The sequence below is a fragment of the Lactuca sativa genome, chromosome 2 (assembly GCF_002870075.4).
Source record: "Lactuca sativa cultivar Salinas chromosome 2, Lsat_Salinas_v11, whole genome shotgun sequence".
Taxonomy (NCBI): domain Eukaryota; kingdom Viridiplantae; phylum Streptophyta; class Magnoliopsida; order Asterales; family Asteraceae; genus Lactuca; species Lactuca sativa.
In genome coordinates, this window is record NC_056624.2 from 236,140,997 (window position 1) to 236,164,118 (window position 23,122).

The following is a 23,122-nucleotide window of genomic DNA, read 5'->3' on the forward strand; positions in this document are numbered from 1 at the left end:
TGATATCACAAAGACAATCATCTAACATACAACTCCTACTGGTGGGCCGGCATTGTGGCCGTAGACCCACCGCTACTGGAAGGTAACCCACCTCAAAGTAGATGCTGATCTGCGTGGGAACTGACTGTCTTCTGCTCCTGCTGCCCCGAAAATCCTCCGGCTATAATCCCCACAAAACACTCAGTCAAATACTGCTAACCGAACTCAGGGTAAAATGACCATTTACCCTTAACCAAACCAAGAGTCAAAGTCAAAGTCAACTTCCAGTTGACCCGACTCGCCGAGTTGGCTTGCCAACTCGCCGAGTCCCTATCTATTCGATTGACCATAATCCCGTCTCTACTCGTTGAGTTAAGCATTGACTCGACGAGTTTTCCTTCTAAACCAAAGTCCAATAGTCCTTCATCTTACTCACCGAGTTGTATGAATAACTCGTCGAGTTCATCTTCATCCGAAGAACATTCTATGCCGAGACTCGCCGAGTTGTATGAACAACTCGCCGAGTCTATTCTTGAGGCAAGAAGATTGCCTTGAACTTGCTGAGTCAGGGCATTGACTCGCCGAGTTCCTTCATGAGTGAGTCTAGCTTCCGACCCACTGAGTCACACCCCATGACTCACTACTCCACCCAGCAAACACGAAAATGGGAAAACTTGGGGACTCGCGACTCGACTCGCCGAGTCCGATGAACGACTCGCTGAGTCTTTCACATGCAAATACTATATACTCGATTTTGCTTGAATCCAGCTCATGTCATTCATAGATCTGGTTTTCTAGGGCTTGATTAACACGTAAAGTTTCCAACTTTACGTGTAAATAAACACAAATAAAGGTTTTAGGGCTCAAAATGCACTAAAAGAGTAGATCTAGGGCTTTCATGCAATATGGCTCCATAAAGGCAGTAGATCCGAGCTCCTGGAGCTCAATCATGCCTAGATCTAAAGGTTAATCAACTTATTACAAACCCTAATTCATAATCAAGCTTGGAAATGGCTCAAGAAGGACTTTAATGGAACTATAAGGGACTATAAGCATGAAAACAGAGGGAAACTGAGTTATACCTCAAGGAAATCACCGAAATAACACCAAGATGTCTGGTCTCCTACTTCTCTTCTTGATCTACTCTCATTTTCTCTCAAAATCTTCAAGAAAACACACCAAAATACTTCAATCTCACAAGGAACAAGGTTTGGACGATATAGGGAGCTCTGAGGGTGAAAGGGGCGAGCTTGGGGGCGCATAAGATGATTTAAATAGGGTGCAAACCCTTGAAATTTAGGGTTTCATCAGACAGCGGGGACTCGCCGAGTCGCCAACTTAAACGTGTTCCATATCCTGTCTCTACTTGGCGAGTCGGGCCTACAACTCGCCGAGTCCAAGGCTAAAAATGCAAAACACTTAGATAAATTTACATACTAGGAACCAGGTGCTACACTAGCATTAGCTCGCATGCATGATTTTGGTTTAAAATGTATAGGTGTTCATACACATCAAACTTGGATTCAGGGAAGCAATATATCTTTTTCCCTATTATAATATGTTGCCTTTATTTGATAAATGTATCCACTCTGGGCATTTAATCGTTTTTATTTTAATTTCATTAGGATATTCATCACAAGATAATGTTAGATGAGGTTTAACTTGTTAGATGAGATTATACCGTCAATGAAGGACGGAGACTTGAACCCTATTCCCACCTGCAACCTAACAACGACCATTGATTTCTTTGATAGACAATTGGTAGACAATTTTTCCACCACCATGCTAATTGTCTTGCCATCTGGCGAACCTGAAGAAAACAATGACATGCAGTTATCATTTTTATTTTTTTTGGTTTTGGTTTACTTGGAATCTACGAATGAATATGAGATAAGTTAAAACTTATATGTTTTTACTTCAATATGATACATGTAAGGTTGTAATTAAATAATCACAAATTTAAATATGTATTATTTAAATATAAAGGCTAAAGTGTAAACTTAAACATGACATTATGGAATATAATATAGTTTTCTGTTTTTCCATTTAACCATCTGTGACAAAAAAAAAACATGAACCGCAAAACCGAAGATTTTACTCGTTTAATTAATGAAATTGAAGAAAATTAAAAGAAAATGCAACAAACTTTTTTTATTTGCTTACTAAAGCAACCTACTTTATTTGCTTATTATTGCATCCTACATGATCACAGATGCATCAATACCATGGGGAAATACAATATTTTTCTATTATGTTCAGGATAAAAAATAACAATGTATTTTGCTTTATTGGCTTATTATAACATCCTACTTCATTTGTTTATTATAAGATCCTACATGGTTATGGATAATGTACATTGATATCCTAGGACTTCAACTATAATATAAATATTATGGGCGTTTACAGTTGTGTTAGATGCATGAAATAGCGATGTACTTCCATTGATTTTTCTATTATAACATCCTACTTATATTTTACTTCTAAAAGTTTCCTTATTGTACAAATCTAATTAATCGAAATAAAATCGATTTTCGCTGCTACAATTCAATAGATTTTAAAAATATATTGTTCTAATAAGAAAAAAATGAAAATGCATTTTTATATGATGTTGGGGTTGGGGTTAAGCTTGGGTTGTTGGGGTGGGGTGGGGTGGGGTGGGGGGGTGGCAGCCATATCATATTCCTCTGGTAGAAATCACTCCACCTTGAAGCATGCCTCACACTATTTAAGGGGTGAAGGATGAAGTCTCAGAGTGGAGTGAAGTTAAAATGAATAAAGATTCATAAAGTATGATCAACTTTTTTAAATGTTTATGAGGTTGAAATGAATAGAATTCATAAATCACATGTTGAAAGGAACACTAAAGCTTATTGCAGGACTATCTTGATTCTTAAAGCAACTGCTTAGTGTTACCAAGAAGCCAATTTTACAAAGAAGCCGACTACAGATGAAAGAATAATTTGTATTTTAACTTTTTGCATAAATTTAGGAAAATTTTGATAGATTTCAAATAACATTTAATGTTATTTTTTCAGGTGGAGATTAGTGTCCTCACATGATCGCCTATGGTGAGTTTCATTCCCATAACCTTATAACCAAGGCAACCGTAGTTGGAGATCAGACAAAACATTTTTACGGGTTGAAGCTTTATACACCTATAAAAAGACCTTGGAATCTATAAGAGTTTGACATGGATATGAAAGAAAATAGCAACTCTATAGAGGATGTTATGAGAAAAAATGTATAAGATGTTTACCGGAAGGAAAATGTTATAAATCATAGAGGAAAACATAACTTCTATTCCAATTACCTTTGTGTCCTTATAGTATTAGGAACAAGAACAAAAAAGATTCAATAAAAAGTTATATTGCAAAGTATAAATCATGTTTTCGTGAAATCATTTAAAACTAACTTATTAATCGGCCGTGAGTTTCCTAGTGTATATATATTTTAAACTTTTTCACACCTAAAAATGTATATATTTTAAACTTTTTGACATCTAAAAATGTGTGGCGAGATCCTTCCAAAATTTAGAAAATTTACTCGAATGCAAATGAAATTTTGCAAGGTGTTTTACTTATCTTTTAGAGGCAAAAGTTCTTTTTGGAAAAGTTAAAAAAAAAATAATATTTTTCTGATTTTTCCAAAAAAATCAGTTTTAAAAATAACTTTTAAAATCCTTTTACTAAACTATATTTTAAATTTTTTTCATCTTTTACATTTTATGAAAAAGACTTTTCCTCTAGATAAAGCCAAACACCCTAAGAATGTGTGGCCAGGTAGGCTGGTTCCTGAGGTCGAGGGGGTTAATTGATTTTTCACCGTCGTCAATTATCGCTCTCGCACTTGATATGGGTGTGTAAAATCAAGAACCATGGAGGAGACAAAAGAAAACTAGACCACACAAATTTCAATTCACCTTCTGTTACGAATCCAAATCCGAAGAAATGTGTGTTTTGCTCTGATGCTGGCTAAAAGATCATCTATGTGATTTTACACGCATCAGCAGATGTATTCATGCGAGACTACTACGATGTTGTTAGGTCGCGGAAGTTCTTTTATCCTTGTCAGAAACTCCAATTGCCACTTTTTAGTTCCAAAGAAGAATTATTTTCTTCGTAACTCAACGAGATTCCGGTGTATGCTGGACCAAATTGTTTCCAAAGTCGCGGTCTCTTCGTCCTTAAGTACGGTATTGGCCTCAGGAAATGTAATCGCTGCCGCTGCCGCTGCTGGGTCCGGTTCTCTACATGGGGCAGTAACGTCGGCGATTACCCAAGTCGCAGTCACCGCCGTCGCAATTGCGTCCGGAGCTTGTTTATCCACCAAGGTTGATTTTTTATGGCCTAAGGTCGATGAACAACCTGGTAAAATTTTATTCCTTTTCTCTTCCTTTCTTTTTTTAGTTTGTGATTTATGAGTACAAGGTGTGATAATCTTGCGGAGTTTAAAATATATGAGAATCGATCTTCTCGTTTTTAGTTGATTCCATCATTTGAAGGATATATATTTTATAAGCAACCAAAGACACGCTTGAGAAACCTCATGAGAACACGACCATTTCACCATAATGAAACAGGATCTTATCGACTATGTTTTCGTATAAAATTTCCAAGTTGATTCTACTTTCTCTTGCGGTGTTAAAATTTTCATCATATGAATGTGTTTCTATATTTGATTATGGTTTTCACAAGCTAGGATGATAAGTGCTTCGGATGTTTTCATATGCAAACACACGGTGTCACTTGTTATTAATTTTGGGTAGTTCCAATTCTCTATGCACAAAGGGGTGGCTCACCAGTTTGCCTTGTGAACCTAATTTTTCATCTGCTTCCCGTTTCCATAAGACCAACATACCCTTCCACTGCAGAAGGCTACTTTTGTACTTCAGAATTGGCACATTCCAAATTTAGAAAAAAAAATCTGATTCTTACACTAAACTGCGACTAGAATACAACATTATGATTTATGATATTGCAGACACATTGGTTCTTATCTTAACCAAACGTACATTCACTGTCTGGAAAATTTTGCGTCCAAAATAACCTGAAATGATATCTACATGATAACCACTTGAGATGTATGTTACACATGCATATAACATAAGCTAGGAAGTGTAGCCAGTTTCACAAGTTATATACCAACAGTTATTATACAGAACGATGGAATAAATCAACTAGCGCCTAGTGTTTGTTATGTACTTACCGAATTAGTGAATTTGCAGGTTCTTATATACTGGATGGCGTGGATGTTACCGGGTACCCTGTATTTAATGACCCAAAGGTTTACCATCCCTACTTGTAATGTCTATTGTCTTCACATAATGTGGTCTAGTAGTGCCTAAAAGATTCTAAATCTGTGAAGGCAGGTGCAGAAAGCAATTGCATTTGCAAGGAAAGCTCATCATGGTCAGCTTCGGAAAACAGGAGACCCATATTTAACCCACTGTATTGATACAGCAAAAATCTTAGCTGTGTTAGTTCCTTCAACTGGGAAAAAGGTAAGCAATCCATTTCTCTTCTTTGTTGAATTGCCTCAGACCTTGATCAGGGTGTGAAATGGATCACACTTGCTGCAGGCTATTGATACTGTCATTTCTGGCATACTACATGATGTTGTTGATGATACATGTGAAAGCTTGTTCAACATAGAGAGAGAGTTTGGTGAAGATATAGCAAAACTGGTGGCTGGTGTTTCCAGGTTGAGTTATATCAATCAGGTATGGACAAGTAGAAACGGTGTTTATAGTAATTCTACATTTAAATTTTAACCAACAACTTTTTTATACTTGTGTGTCAGTGCATCGTTATAACCACTACTGACTACTGAGAAGTGAAAATTAACGTCAATAAATCCCTATTCTAATAAATGAATAGTTTTAATTTCCTTTTGCCAAGTGTCACCCTAATAAAACTATTATGCCATGTGTCATGTAGATATATTAGGCAACTCATTTCAAAATTCAAATTTACATTTTCTAATTATATGTTAAATTTGAAGTTATAATAACTTTAAAATTTTGATATATCTCTTAAGTAATAATTTATTTAAAATAATTATAAATTTTTATTATAAAAGTTTAATTAATTTTATAACCGTGGTTCCCACAGATTATAAACTAGTAATGATATCAATCGCTATATCTCTTGCAGTTGTTACGAAGACACCGCAGGATAAATGTGAATCAGGCTACCCTTGGCTATGAGGAGGTACGTGAATTTGAATTTTAATATTGACATTGCCAAATGCTGTTCAAATCATAAAACATGTGTGGTGTGATTTGTGAAAGAACAATTGGATATAGGGATGAACAACCGCTGAGGTAGATAGGGAGTAAAAGCCACCCACATAGAGGACTAGAGGTGTTTAAACTCTTTACGAATTTAAAGGGAGTCATAACCCTAAGCCATTTGACCTTACCTTATTCTTAGAAATAAAGTTTCTTTATGAACTCTAGCTTTTTAATCAGTGGTTTCTGTGGCTGTTTGACAACCTTTGAATTGTTGAACGATTGTGCTGAATAAGAAAAATTACCATTTTACCCTTCTATTTAGTCAACAAAAAAGTCAGAGTCTGATTAATAAATAATAGACTATTACCCTTATATATAGTTAGCAAAAAAAAAAAAAATCAAAGTCTAGTAAAAAAATCAAAATCTGGTTAAGACGTAAGAGGCTACCAAACAGCCTTTAAGAGTTGCTATACCAGTATGTCACCATTTAAAATTAAGAAGTAAAACAATCAGAAGTAAATGGAGAGTAGTAGAAATAAAGATAGACCATAAATATTGAGGTGTTAGTTTTAGTATGCTTATAAATCTTCATGTTTTCCTTTTAGATGAGATACTTTGTAGCTATACCTAGTCAAACGATTTAGTTAGGGGTAATGTCGGAAATCATCAGAGTAAAGAGCATCTTATTAGTTTAGTGGGAGGGATATTTTATTTTTAGTTTGTTGCAACAGAGTATATAAGAGGATAATGGGAATGAGGGTGAAATCTGGTATTGATACCTTGGGAGAGGCTATCTCTAGCAATTCATTAGGGTTTTCTTGTTGATTTTGGGTGTTATTTGAGTATGAATCAAATTTATCTGTTGTTATTCTGTAATATCAAAGCATTAGTCGGTTCATAGCTTGATTTACTCATTGTATTTGTAGGCAAACAATTTACGAGTGATGCTCTTGGGCATGGTTGATGATCCACGTGTGGTGCTCATCAAGCTTGCAGACCGTCTACACAACATGAGAACCATGTATGACCTGTTTCCATATCTACCATGAATCTTTGCATTGCATGATGAGTACAAGAAAAATATCTCTGATAATTCCATTTCAAACTTGAGTGATTTTAATTTCACTGTTACTTCTCTTGTTCATTGGTTGGTAAAGGTCTTGGGTAGAGAAAATTCATTCTTGTTTTTGTCAAGGGAGGTTTACCACTCTATTCAATAAGTTATTCACTCACTGGCCACTGCAATGCTTTAACTTTACAGTTTACACTCTCTTGCTTTCAGTTATGCTCTACCCTCGGGCAAGGCTAAAGCTGTAGCACAGGAGACTTTGGTCATTTGGTGCTCTCTTGCTTCCAGATTGGGCCTTTGGGCTTTAAAAGCTGAACTCGAAGACCTCTGTTTTGCTGTTCTTCAGGTCAGTGATTTCTACACTATAAAGCTAATTTAGTGATGAACGTGTTCTAATGCATGATATTTATCTCAAATGTTCATTCTACGCAGCTAATGATCGAATCATATGTTGCATGTGCTAAAATAAGATCGCAACTAATACCTGTAGTGTGTGCAGCCTCAGATCTTCCGGCAGATGCGATCTGACCTGGCCTCCATGTGGACACCCAGCAGCAGCAGCAGAGTAGGCAACCTGAGAAGACTATCAGCCAAAAGCAGCTCAAATGCAGAACCAAATCCTGAGTATGAAGCATCAACAGAAGATGTCGTAGTCAGCATGAAGGTAATTCTCCCCTTTCCCCTTATATATATATATATATATATATATATATATATATATATATATATATATATATATATATATATATATATATATATATATAAAGGGTTTAGGGTTAAGAACCCTAAACCCTTTATAAACATCTAAAATTAGAGGTTCTTACGGTTCTTAACCTTTTTTGGTTCTCATTTGAACCTTTACCTATATATATATATATATATATATATATATATATATATATATATATATATATATATATATATACAACTGGGTGTTTGACTTTCCATTAGATATATTTAGGATATGAATTGGTGACTCCTTTTTTCAACCCGCAGGATCTTTTGCAGGCTGTTATTCCATTTGATCTCCTGCTTGATCGAAGAAAACGTATTAATTATATTCAAGATCTAGGGTCTTGCTCAGAGGTCCAAACAAAACCAAAAGTTGTGAGGGATGCTGGGATTGCCCTAGCATCTCTGGTCGTTTGTGAGGAAGAACTGGAACGCGAGTTGTTTATATCAACCTCGTAAGATCATGTGAGATAGATCTTTAGCCTTCAGTCTTGTTTACCCTGCCTTGACTCTCGTGTGCTTGTCATTCTTACCTGTGCAGCTATGTTCCTGGAATGGAGGTAACCTTATCTAGCCGCCTTAAAAGTTTGTACAGCATCTATAGTAAGGTAGGTATAAGCGATCTCCATAAATAGTCTTAGAAAGAATACATGATTCAGTTATGTAGATGTTTATGCTAATATTCCCTGTTGTTTCTTCTCTCAGATGAATCGTAAAGATGTGAGCATTGATAAAGTATATGATGCACGTGCACTGAGAGTAATTGTTGGAGATAAAAGTGGAACTTTACATGGACAAGCTGTCGAGTGTTGCTACAGTCTTCTAAATATCATACACAGGTTTATACTTTATATAAGTAGCATAAAATGGATAACTACATGCTAAAACTTATTATGCCCAGACAAGAAGAAAAAAAAATGCTTACTCAATTTATAAATAAGTGACAGATGTGTAATATAAATAAAAGTTGTTTGGTTCATCTTCCGCAGGCTTTGGACACCAATTGATGGCGAGTTCGACGATTACATTGTCAATCCAAAGTCAAGCGGATATCAGGTAAAGATCTGTCTCAGTATACTTTTTTGTATGCTGCTGATATTAGGTATACCTATTTCATATTTGTGTGAGTAATGCATGTAGTTTCCTTCATATCTCTTTTTCTTGTCAATGCCCACAAATTCTGACTCTCTCATATTTACAGTCTCTGCACACTGCAGTGCATGGTCCAGAAAACTCACCCTTGGAAGTCCAAATAAGAACTCAGGTATATATATATATATATATATATATATATATATATATATATATATATATATATATATATATATATATATATATATATAAACAGTTTTTTTTTTTTTTTTTTTTTTTTTTTTTTTTTTTTTTTTTTTTTTTTTTTTTTTAAATAGAGCATGCATGAATATGCTGAGCATGGAGTTGCTGCTCATTGGCTTTACAAAGAAGCTGGTAATAAGTTGCCTGCGAAGAGCAATGTAATTGGTTCGGAGATAACATCATCCTCATATCTCTCGAATGACATGGAAGATAAAAGTCCAGTTGAAGATGATGTGTTTCACAAATACAGCTCTCTAAAACCAGGACATCCGGTCCTTAGAGTTGAAGGAAGCCATTTGCTTGCTGCAGTAATTGTCAGGTATTTAAAATCATGTTTCTTTCTTTGATTAATGCTTGACATAGTTTGATGACACCTGTTGCAATTCAGAGTGGATGATGATGGAAGGGATCTGCTTGTGGCTGCGAGCTTCGTACTCGCCGCTTCTGAAGCAGTTGCGGACAGAAGATCTTCTTCTCAAAGAAAGCGGTGGGAAGCTTATGCAAGATTGTACAAAAAGGTTGAGAAATATATATATATATATATATATATATATATATATATATATATATATATATATATATATATATATATATATATATATATATATATATATATATATATAAACACTAAACTTGTGATGCCGGATTTGATGACATGAGATCATGTGGTTGGAAGCTTTTGTGTCATGATGTAACCTAGTTAAAAATTATCTGTGCTGTATAGTTTAAATGGAGAACAATACATGAAGTATTTATTTTCAGGTATCGGATGAATGGTGGTGTGAACCAGGGCATGGTGATTGGTGTACCTGCTTGGAGAAGTATACACTCTGCCGTGATGGTATGTACCATAAGGTATGTATGTAATAATGCTCTTTATTTCTTATGGCCCATGGGATGGGAGTTTCAGAACTCAGAAGACAATCTAAGCAATCCATAAACAAACACCTTAACTTAAGATAACATCCTAATTGCTAACCAATAATGTTTAATGTTTCTTTCTGCTTGGATCACACTACAGAACCATGAATAATAAGCAACACAATAATATAAGTAGCATTCTTGTTGTTGATCATGATCAACAATTATTATATGAAAATGTTAGAATTGTGATGATATATATATATATATATATATATATATATATATATATATATATATATATATATATATATATATATATATATATATATATATATAATAGTGGATGTGCACTGCAGCAAGACCAATTTAATCGCCTGCTGCCAACATTCATTCAAGTAATCGATTTATCTGAAGCAGAGGAAAACGAATACTGGAATGTTGTGTCTGCTGTGTCGGAGGGGAAACAGCTTGATTCTGTGTCATTCAACTCTGAGAGGGAGAGGTCAACCTCTGGTTGGTCTACCCCCATGGAAGCTGGTATCAACAATAAGGTATGCTCCATTCATTAATTAGGACTTAAGATCTGGTATCCAATATTATGTGCTGTGCTAAAAAGTAATGGGATGGATGCTCATGGTATTAGGTGCTCCTGTTGAGGACTATGCTCCAATGGGAGGAACAATTGCGATCTGAAGCAGGTCTTGAAGAATCATCAAAGCTTACTGCTAATAAGAATAAGAATAAGAATAAGAATATGAATCAGTTTGGGTTTGGAGAAATAGCAGTTGTGTGCTGGCCTGATGGTGAGATCGTGCGGTTGACAAGTGGGAGCACGGCTGCAGATGCTGCCACCAGGGTTGGACTTGAGGGCAAGCTGGTTTCTGTGAATGGTCAGGTTGTGTTGCCTAACACAAAGCTTAAAGATGGTGATGTTATTCAAGTTAGAGTCCGCTAAATCACCAACTCATGTACATAATAATATCTGTAAATGGGCCTGGTCAGGATCTTTTTGAATATAAGCTTGTCCCATCACCCATGTACATAATCATAAAACAATTTTGCGTTCCTTTCGATTTATTCTTATTGTATTTCTTTTCCTTACCCCCCGCTATCATTTTGCGTTCCTTCTTACGTCAATACTCTATATAATACAACAACGAGTAAATTACAGAAATGGTCCCAGTGCTTTGATTTAATTTTTGAAAACTCCCTGGTTTAAAAAAATTGCATTTTTGGTCCCTAGTCCATATATAACGTCTTGAAAAATCACAAAGAGATTTTTCATTTTCAGATTAAATTAACCAATTAAAACCTTGATCTTAGAAATCATCAAATAACATTTGTTTGTTAAAACCATACATTATCAAAGTTAAATTACAAAACCATGGAAATGAATATCTTTGATGCATCTGTATAGTCTCGCTAAGCTTTTCTCACGAACAACCTGTAAAACATTTTATCCACAATTGTAAACATAAAGATTAATGAGTTTCCAATATACAATGCATCCACACAAAGTTCTCGACTCTAGCAAATAGGATACAAACTCGAAGATCTAGGGTTTGCCCCAAAATGCCCCCAAGCCGTGGCAAATAGGCTGCCACGCCGTGACACTACACATCTCCACATTCTAAATCGGACAATTGCCATGCCGTGTGGCCTTAGCCACTACGTCATGGCCACCCAAAACCTTCACAATTAATAATTAAAATAATTAACTTGGAAAAAGCATTACATGGATACGGATTTACAACTCCCCCCCACTTGAATCAAATTTCGTCCTTAAAATCCAGTGCTACAAATAACCTTGGATAGTGCTTCCTCATCTCGTCTTCAGGTTCCCAGGTCCACTCTGAAGCCTTCCGGTGCTGGCGTTGCACATTCACTAAACCAACCACCTTGCCGCGCAAGACCTTTGTCTTCCTGTCTAGATTTACAACCGGTCTCTCCATATAGTTTAGACGCTCATCAACCTGAGTATCATTCAAGGAAACCACTGCAGAATCATCAGCCATACACTTTCGCAACTGAGAGACATAAAATGTGTTGTGAATCTAGCCAACTTCGACGTGTAGATCCAAACGATACGCAACCTTTCCCACCCGGGCGACAATCCTGAATGGTCCAATGAATTTGGGGCTTAACTTGCCCCGCTTCCGAAACCGGATGAAACCTTTCAAAGGAGACACCTTTAGAAGCATGAGACCCCCCACCTAAAACTTGAGGTCAGAACAACGTTTTTCAGTGCAACTCTTATGCTTACTCTGCGCGGTCTACAACCTATCCCGCACATGCTGGATCAACTCTGTGATTTTGAGCACCACTTCAGTGCTCCCGATCACTCACTAACTGACCTCACCCCAACACATCGTAGTCCGAAGTTTCCTCCTATAAAGCAGCTCAAAGGGACACATATCAATGCTAGCGTGGTAACTCTTGTTGTAGGAGAACTCCTCTAGAAAATGATTAGTATCCCAACTCCCATCAAAATCCAACACACAGACACGTAGCATATCCTCAAGTGTTTGAATGGTTCGCTCGCTCTGACCATTAGTTTTCGGGTGATAAGTGGTACGAAAAGGCAATCGAGTACCCAACTCCTTATGGAACTTCCTCCAAAACCTGGAAGTAAATCGAAGTTGCGGTCGAAAACAACTGAAACCGACACTCCATACTGTGCAACCACCTCCTTGATGTAGATCTCGACTAACTTCTATGCGGATGAACGCTCCTTAATCAGGATGAAGTGGGTGCTCTTGGTTAAACTGTCAGTAGTAACCCATATAGAATTAACAACGTACGCCGTCCTTGGAAATTTTGTGATGAAATCCATAGCGATCTCCTCCCATTTCCACATGGTAATGGGTAACGGTTGCATCTTGTTTTGGGGTCTCTGATATTCAGCCTTGACTTTCCGACAAGACAAGCACCTCTCTATGTACCACATTATCTCTCTCTTCATACATCTTTGTGGCCTTGGGTGGATCGAAAACTTTGAATTGTGAGCTTCCTCCAATAAAATCTTCCTAACCCCATCAGAAGCAGGAACCTATACCCTGCCGCACTGAGCCCAATTTTCTTTTCCTCACTTCAAAAACAGTCCCATAAAAGATTTCGAGTTCAAAAGAAGTAATTTTTGTGTCCTGTACATAAAGATTAACAAGCTTGGATTTTGGTTTAGTTCAAAAGCTTCAAGCTCTAAGTCAAGGAAATCATGATCCAAACCCCGATCTTCGAACCTAACATGTATTCACGCAACTAGGGTGAGTTTTTACGGCCCCTTTACTATTTTTAATGTTTTAGGCGGAAGCTACATACATGTCTCGATTTTACGATAAATTTACACTTATATGAGTTCATAATATATTGGGTTTACATATGATTAAGTTAAGTTTATTACATCTTGTTATGGTTATTTGTTTACTTGCACTTACGTTATGTTCACTTAACAAATTTTAAGACAAAACCAAGTTTTATACACACACACACACACACACACACACACATATATATATATATATATATATATATATATATATATATATATATATATATTCATGTATAGACTCTATCTATTGTGTGAGCGTATAACCAAATCTCGTCCATTGATTTTAGATATCTAGATAAGGAAAGATGGTAATTTGACTTTTTGTATCAATTAATGATATTTAATAACCTATAATTATGAAAAAAACTAAATATAAAAAACATATAGTCAATTTGCTTTATGTATGCCATATTCCGTTTTGATTGACATAACCGATGATCTCCATCAATTTAATTTTTGCTTTAATAATCTTAATTCATACAAGAAGTTTATATCAATTATTTATTCTTTTAATAATAATCATATAACTTTTTTGTTAATTGTTTTTATTCTTCTTTATCTCCTAAAATAAATTAGTAGTGGATTTTTTTGTCATTAATTTATATATTTGAATTGATTTACGAAATCAGATTAGTTTTTTTTATCTTATTCTTCAAAAATATTCGTTTATTATTGTCTTATTCTTCAAAAATGTTCTTTTATTATTTCAATAAAGTTGAATTACTCTTCAAGAATGTTTGTTATATATCTGGAATTAATGCTTTATTCTTCAATAATTTTAAACTCTTCTTCAAGAATTTCAATAGATAACGCAATTATAATCATCTAATTAATTTCCTATTCTACAAGAATGTCTTACCATAATTTCATTCTTAGTCATTCTTATCACCAACCTAAGAATTGATAATAGATAATATTCTTAAGCATAAGAATAATATAAAAGAAGTGAACCCAGTTAATTTTTCATTATTCCTATGAACACGAAAAAATCAAATTTATAGGTGGTAAAAAAAAAGAAAACTATTTATTTAAGAATGAAATATGTTTCTTGTTTTTTGGTTACGTACTCTAGAAAAAAAAAATATATCAGCACATAATTAAAATTGAAATTAATATCACATGACAATCTCACATTCCATATATATTTTGTAACGGTTCTTATGATTTTGTGCTTATAATTAATTAGATGCAATTATATAATAAATGCTATCACATGTTAATAACATGTACCCTCATATCTCAACCCTTCATTCGTTTAATCCAATGGACAAGAATTGATCATACATTCATACAATATTTATAGTTCATATTTGATCCTAACCCTATATAGGGTTATGATTAAATGTGAATTACAAATATTGTGTGAATGTATGACCATTTCTTGTCCATTTGATTAAAAAGAATAAAAGTTTATGATCTTAAGATACATGTTATTAATATGGGATATCATATATAATATAACTACATTAAATATCTACAATAATAAATTAGTCAAATTAGTTATTGATATATTATGGAACAATAATAAATTAGTCAAATTAGTTACCGATATATTATGGAACGTAAGAATATTAAGGGATAAAAATTAAATTAGATTTAAAAAATGAAATTATATATTTTACATTTTATATTAATACGTATCCTTTAATATGATTAGTAAAACCAACAAACATTTAAAAAAAGTTGGTTATTCTTAATGCATTATTTAAGAATATGGTATATTAGAATATACATATTGAAAATTCTGTTAAAATACATTTTATTAATTATTATATTTACATTCTTTTAGAATTAAATATGCTTCAAGAATACATTAGACTTAAACACGTTTAAAGAATAAGAATAAAACAATATATATTTTATATAATAAGACATATTTTTCAGAGAATCAAATCAAATTAATACAAATTAGAATATAATTTTTTGATGTATTCTGTAAGAATGAAGTTATTTTGTAACTTGCATTCTGAAAGAATATTGCAACAACAAAGAGGAAGAACATAATCACAACTTGTTTATCTTTTTTTTAATCGCTTAAGCATGACTGTAAAACAATTGAAAAACATTCTGAAAGAATATGAGTTTTTAGTGAATATTGCACTATGCATTCATAAAAAATATCTATAACAACCATTCTTTTTTATTTTCAAATTACATGTCCTCTATTTCAACAACTAGAAAATAGATTTGAAGATTTAATTTTTAGTGAACAACAAAAAAATAGAATTTTTAAATATTATTAATAATTATGCCACATATAAATTATCTCTATGCTTCACGAACGAATGAAACTAAAAATCTAGCATTAAGGAAAACGAATGCCAATCATAGGTTTTTGATTGGTGTAACAATCCCTAAAATGGTGGGTGAAGGATGTAGAGAGGGATGCTGGGCGAATAAATTATCTTTTTGGGTGAAAGCGACGATGGGTGAAGGATGTAGAGAGGGATGCTGAACTGCATTCTCTTAATATCTTCTTCTTGAGCCGTAATTTTCACGGGGATCAAATTGATGTTAAGTAGGGAGATTGGATATGTAAAAGGTATGTTGAATGTTCTAAACTTTCATACAAATCCTAAATCTTCATAAACTTATTTCAGATCTGTTTTTTATTGCTCATTTTTTTTTCATGTCTCTTTATTAACTTTATTATTGTTGCTAATTTTTTTAATTTCATTCGATTATTACAATTGTACTTAATGATCTGTACAAATGGTACCAAGCATCGAAGGATAAATCTCGAGATGAAAATATAAGTGTGCACGTGTATATGTTATTTTCTTGTAGAGATTTTGTGTTCGATATTTTCATGAAGCTTTCAAGTTTTTGCTAAATATAATCAGAAAATGCTTTTCACCAATCAACATGAATAATAAGGGTTAGTTTGTTGAAAATGTTTTTGGTTTTGTAATCTTAAATGTTAGCATTTGAGAATGCATACCACGTGTTTGCTATTAAGCTGGCCTATTGCACCGTATTAAAAAGTCTATCAAACAAATTATGATATACTTACATGCTTTTGTATTACCAAAAAACAATTCTAATGCTCTAACTTTGTAAACATTTTTATTGATTTTTATGAGTTAACTAACCTTTTATTATGTGTTGATGTGATACTTAGTAAGGTGTAGAATCATACTAAGTTGATTATGTCGTCTATTTCTACATTTTGTCTTTTAAAGTTTTGATGATACTTTCTTTTGTGTTTACTTTTTCTTAATGTCTTTTAAAGATCCATCACCACTTATATAGTTTTTTATATATACATCATAAGCAACATCAAATACAATAATTTAGAAAATTATAACATTATATACCCATTGTCGCACAAACATGTATACCAATTTCTAAAGTTTACATCATTGTGTGTGTATTTGCAACAAAATAGGTCCACCATGCAAGGATTTTGGATGTCAAGTGGATGGTCACCCAAAGAATGATTGTCTATGATGAACAGTAACACGATGGTATGAATAACTATTAATAATTTCATTCTCTTAGAATCCTTGTTTATATCACAAGAATTATAGATTTAGAGATCTTGTTTCCCATATTTATTTATTTTTTTCATTTCATTCTTAAGGAATTTGATAACATTCTTGTAGAATTTTTGTAATTTCATATATATATATATATATATATATATATATATATATATATATATATATATATATATATATATATATATATATATATATATATATATATATATATATTACATTCTTAAAGAATCTGATCACATTCTTGTACAAAATGCTTAATTTCTTTATAATTTCATTATGCTAAAATTTTCGTTTATATCATAAAAATTATCGATTCATGATTTGTTTCTCAAAATGGTTTTTGTTTTATCTCATTCTCAAATAATTTGATCAAATTCTTATTGAATATGCTTAATTTATAATATTTTTCTTCACAATCTTACAGAATCTGACAATAGATATAATATTCTTTTCAAAGGATTTTTTTGTTGTTCATGCAGAGGAATGGAAACTCATTCTTGAATGGAACACATAACAATGGAATGCAGAATAAATTTTTTTTCTTGAAGAATAAAACGTTAAAAAGAGAGTGATTCTTAAAGAATAGAATGCACAATTGAAGCTACTATTTGAAGAACATCATGCAGAATACCAGAATATTAATTTAGATCAGAAAGGTTAATTTTCAAAAATGTAATTTGTATTTTTAAATTTTGATTTGAAAATTTAGTAGAATTTGGTTTGTATCCATTATATATGCATTTTCCTAATTAGTATTAAACAAAATGTCCAATTTACCTGTATTGGTTGTTTTAATATATAAAAAAATTATTTTTATAGTTAATTACCATCATGTCATTATTCATCCTAACCACTCATTCTTTTAATCTAATTGACCAAATATGGTCATACATTCACAATAATTTTGGATAAGTGGGTTGTATTTTTTAAGAATATTACTTCTCAACAAATAGTATTCTTCAAGAATGAATGAATAAAAAAACTACTAAATGCAATCGTATTCTTTAAGAATGAAATAATCAAACTTTTTTAAGAATGAAAGAATCAAAATACAAGTTCATATTTACTGAATGAAGTCGTATTCTTAAAAAGTCTGATTTGTTATAAATGTATCTAATAAGATAGTATACTTGGTTTAATTTTTAAAGTCATGATCAAGAAATATGTTCAGTAATATTTTTATTATTTTATGGTTCAAGAATTTTTTTATTTTTGAACATACTCAAACATATTCTGTCAGAATGTCCAAATTAAAAACCTTATAATTCGTAAAATTGGATTTTTAAAATTAATAAAATCTATGATCCCTTAGAATATGCAAAATTTCCTTTATTAAATATATATTATTTGACTAAAATACCCTTCTAGTTAAATTAGATGGTATTTTTCAATTATATTTAATTTAATAATATGTATTAATCACTTTCTTAAAATAAGTAAAATAATTGGCTCACATCATTTCATTATCATACATACTTATAAAGCTAGCATTTTTTCTTGAATTTCATGCATTTGAAACCCCCATAAAAATTTGCCAACACCTTATGCATTTGAAACCCCCACACCCTTTCACCTTCAAAGTAATTAATCACACATAATCTCATTTCAAGAAAATCACACACTCTATAATTTCAACACCTCATATCATATCATACATACTTATAAAACTAGCATTTTTTCTTGAATCTCATGCATTTGAAACCCCCTTTTTTAACTAATGCAACTCAAAAGTTTTCTTAATTATGATTTAACACTCAAATTTTATAACTTATATTATCTTTAATTAGCATTTAGTGAAAAGATTACTATAAAATGTCAATCTTTTGGGAAGACATGCATACAAATCATATACAAATTTCAGAAAGAAAAACAAACTTAAAGGTTTTTGTGTTGGGTTGAGGTCTTATGACCACTTTTGGAGATATGCTATTATATTAGAGCTTTTAATTTGTAAGTTTGTTATACTAATTCGTTTTTATATTTTCTTCGTTTTTGGATTATTGTAATACAGTCGTTGTATATTGTGGTTTAATCGTTAATATATTGATCATATGTTATATAGGGTGATGTCGAAAATATTTAATTAAATATTTTAAATATGTTTTTTTTTTTTTTTTTTTTTTTTTTTTTTTGTGAATGTACCGTTTCAAAAAGATAATTAATTAAAACTCATACCTATGTTATACTTTCCATCTCTCTCTCTCTCTCTCCCCCTCTCTCTCTCTCTCTCTCTATATATATATATATATATATATATATATATATATATATATATTATAATAGAGGTCAAAACACTTCAACCAAAATTCATTTAAAATCTAATATTTCAAATGTTTTTTAATAATGATTGTAAAAATTTCAACATGTATTACTTAATTGATTGATTAATAAAAATATTAATGTTTTGAAACTCCTAACTCTTAAACTTATATTATTAATTTGTTAGTTAACTAAAATATTTTTCCTACATAAAGATAACATTTTTATGTTTGGTTACTCATACTTGTTTATGTAATTAAAAAACAAGGTGTACATAGAATGACTACTTCAATTTCATATAAGAATCGATACCACTAGAGATGTATGAAACATTGGATGTTTTGGTGTAATATAAATAGTGTAATACAAAGTTTATTAGTTCAATATTCTTTATTAATAGCTCATTCAAAACAACTTATTTCCAAAAATATTATCAGACATAAGAAAAGTAGATTATATTAATGTTATACAAAAACTTATAACATATATTGGATATTATAAAAAGTAAAATTAAAGTTTATAATGTAAGGACTATAATAGATAGTATCAAAATATAAGTTGATGGATTTTTATGTTATTTGATAATTCGGTTAACGCCCAAAACATGACTAAAAACGTTAATTTCAACATATTTCTATTTTTCCCCATAATTATTTTAACCACTTAAATGTATTCTTGCACAACGCGTGAGGTTACGCCTAGTATCTTATAATAGAGACATTTTTCTAAACACTAAATTGATTTGAAACTTATGTCTTTTCATATTTCTTTGTAATAATGATTTTTAATTACCATTTAAGAGTTTTATACTTAATGGTACTTATGACACCAATTGATTAATCTTGGTATATATATAGTTCACATTGGTAGATTATTTTGGCAGGATTTATAATTTTTTGGGTGATTGTATGGTAGATTGGAAGCTTCAAACAAAATGATTTATGTGATGAAAACAATTATTTTTTCAAGGTCTATTTTTATATTATGCATGTTTGTCTTTCGAACAAAAACATTGATTTGTTTTATTTAACGTTTTAACATGATTTTTCTTTTACATGTAATATTGTCTTATATATGAAAAAAGTAAGTGGAATATGATTTTCTTCATTGGATGACAACTAACCGATGATGAACAAATCTAAGCACAATAACTGAAGACTATTTCATCATGTTTGGAAGATAACTTAAGATGAATTTCTTTCTCTTTTCCAAAAAGATCAAGACAAAGAAGCAAAATAGGTAAGGAAGACTTCGAGAAGATGGGTTATCTAAGTTATTGGTGACTAAAATGTTTGTGTGTGTATATATATATATATATATATATATATATATATATATATATATATATATATATATATATATATATATATATATATATATATAAACACATTTGTAACATCACATTTATAGTATATTTTTATTATTATTTTGAGCTATTATAATTGTATATAAAGATTAGACTTATGCATGTTATTATTTAAATATTTACACATTCAAGAGTTTTTAACATAAATATTTACACATTCAAGAGTTTTTAACATATGGTTAGTAATATGTAAATGTCTTTTTATATTCCTCTTATCTCTACACATTATAACTATATTAGTAGTATACAAGTAAGTTGTGATAGAAAAATCATGTGTTTGAAGAGATTTGTGATTTTAAATATGAAGTGTCGAAAAAATGAGTTTTATCGCATCAATGGTTTTTACAACATGATTTGTTTTAGGGGATAATAATGTTTATATATACCAAATGTATGTTGATTTCTATATATTTTTGTATGATTTATAAGGGTTTAATACATTTTGTTGATATAAATGTTATAGTAGATGTTCTAGAGGTTTTATATAATTAAAAGTTGTAGTCACTACTAGAAAAACAACCTTTTACGATGCGCAAAACACGACGCTCTTTGATTTATGTTACGCATTAGAGAGTGACATTAAAAAAGAGTCATCTCTTCAAAAAATTCAAGAATTTAGGTCGTGCATTACTGAGTGCCCTTAAATTAGTGTCTCACGAAAAGAAATTAAAAACACGGAGGGCGCTTTATTTTAAAGGTGCGTCCTCTATATTTGTCGCTTTATAATTTTAATGAAAAGGCGCGTTTAGTAGAGGCGGGAAACGAAATCCCCAAAATTTTGAAAAGTCGTCTTCTACCTTCTTTCTATCTTTCATCTTCTCCCCTCTCGCTCCCTCCTTCTCTCTCCTCTCTGATCCGCTTCCCCGCCACTCCTGACCTCCTTATCGATCTCATCAAACATCATGTCCCATCCTTAATACCTCGCGGGAATCTAAAATTTAGAAAACCCCGTACTCAAAAAGTCTAAGAAACTAGGGGTTTTTCATCCCTCAAAGAACGACCCACATCCTCCATAGATCGATCTCTATCGCTTCATTTCTCACAAGAAATCAAACACTTTACGTTCATAGGGCCACAATTACAAGGATGATCACTCACCTTTCTAGAGAATACCTTCGCATATATAACACGATCATCTTCACAAAAATGGCTGCCACCATTGCTTGAGCGGGCTCAAGCTACGATCGACAATCAGAGCTCAAAGCTTTCGACCAAACAAAAACCAGCGTCAAAGGCCTCGTCGATGCCGGAATCCAATCGGAGCTAGGGCTTTTTGTGAAGAACTTGCCCCACCTTTCTCTACTGCGTGTTCTCTCTTCTGCATCTCCACCCTCCAATGAAATCCAATCACCAGCGATCCTATAACAGTTCTTTCTCATGCTCGAACCCTAGATCTCACCTCGTACCTTGCTACATCTCTATAACAGTTCTTTCTCATGCTCGAACCCTATTTCTTTCTCATGCTCGAAACCTAGATCACCAGCGATCCTATAACAGTTCTTTCAATTGCTTGATTTTGTCGATTCGTATACGATTGCATCAGCAGCTGATCCAATCTCGCACCAAAATCTATTTGAAGAAGATTAGAGATAGAGGGAGAGGTAGGGCTCGTGGTGGTGGTGGTGGTCGAGGTCAAGGAAGATCATTTGGTGGTGGAAAACCAACAGGGCCACCTCGCAGAGGTCCCCTTGCTGTGAATGCTCGACCCTCAGCTTATACTATTGCAAAGGCAAGCTCAAATCTATGGATAATCTTATACATTTGATTCAGAACCTCTTAACATTTTCATTACAAATTCAAACATGAGGAGAAGTTGCTACTAAAGAATTGTCACCTATCTTGGGAGGTTCATCATGTCAAATCACCAACACCAACACCAACAATTTCTGTTTCTTTTCTTTTTTTCTTGACCATTTTACCTCAAGTGATAAAAGGTTCTGTAAAGGGGGAGTTTATGGTGGATTCTATTTCTTTAACTGGGATATCTTCAGTTTTTGAAAAGGGAATGTTAAGATTGTTTGAATAATTGAATGTTTGTGGAGAATGAATGGTGAATTGTGTTAAGTGTTAACTTGGTGTATACTTGCTCCAGTCTTTCCGCAGACCAAAGATATCCAGCAATCATGCTTTTGTTATTAAATGTATTTCAGGGGGATTTCGGGAAATGTTATGATAGATGCACGTTCCACAGGGAAATATTATCACTGTAAGTTCATTATCTGGAATATTATATTTTCATATAATTTGTAAAAATAAAAAAATAAATTTGGTCAACGTTTGACCAAGGAAATAGGACTATTCACATGGTTGCTAATTATAAGGTTGTATTGTATGTATGCAGTTGTAAGGCTTATGTGACGTGCTGCTTCCCACATTACATTAGAATGTGCTTTACAAACTCATCCAAACATCACTCTTATTGGAGAAAAGGTACACAATTCAATTTATTTTTTAT

At 32.4% G+C, this 23,122-nt stretch overlaps 1 protein-coding gene and 1 long non-coding RNA gene across 5 annotated transcripts; both read left to right on the top strand.

The window, feature by feature from the left end:
• The first annotated feature begins 3,805 nt into the window (after positions 1-3,805).
• On the top strand, positions 3,806-11,288 carry LOC111920546 (uncharacterized). 4 transcript variants are annotated; one of them, XM_052768766.1, is made up of 18 exons: positions 3,806-4,346; positions 5,204-5,262; positions 5,348-5,479; positions 5,558-5,698; positions 6,132-6,188; positions 7,138-7,232; positions 7,494-7,626; positions 7,780-7,944; positions 8,277-8,467; positions 8,554-8,620; positions 8,718-8,851; positions 9,002-9,068; positions 9,214-9,276; positions 9,422-9,666; positions 9,736-9,865; positions 10,110-10,202; positions 10,629-10,762; positions 10,855-11,003. In XM_052768766.1, the coding sequence occupies exons 1-18, from the start codon at positions 3,989-3,991 to the stop codon at positions 10,865-10,867; spliced, it is 2,277 nt and encodes a 758-aa protein (XP_052624726.1). In that variant the 5' UTR covers positions 3,806-3,988; the 3' UTR covers positions 10,868-11,003. The 4 variants fall into 4 exon arrangements, with proteins under 4 accessions (XP_052624726.1, XP_023771897.2, XP_052624724.1 ...); XM_052768764.1 differs by having other exon boundaries at positions 3,810-4,346; positions 10,568-10,762; positions 10,855-11,288; XM_052768765.1 differs by having other exon boundaries at positions 4,195-4,346; positions 5,344-5,479; positions 10,568-10,762; positions 10,855-11,288.
• A 4,682-nt stretch (positions 11,289-15,970) lies between these two features.
• Positions 15,971-17,782, top strand: LOC128132135 (uncharacterized). The gene is made up of 3 exons (XR_008230076.1): positions 15,971-16,081; positions 16,928-17,006; positions 17,522-17,782. It is a non-coding gene; the product is annotated as an uncharacterized LOC128132135 (long non-coding RNA).
• Positions 17,783-23,122: the final 5,340 nt, after the last annotated feature.

Coding starts and splice junctions, on each gene's coding strand:
- LOC111920546 (XM_052768764.1), top strand. CDS start 3,989: ATGTATTCATGCGAGACTACTACGATGTTGTTAGGTCGCGGAAGTTCT. Junction 7,233..7,493: donor CTACACAACATGAGAACCAT/GTATGACCTGTT, acceptor TCTTGCTTTCAG/TTATGCTCTACCCTCGGGCA. Junction 9,667..9,735: donor CTTGCTGCAGTAATTGTCAG/GTATTTAAAATC, acceptor GTTGCAATTCAG/AGTGGATGATGATGGAAGGG.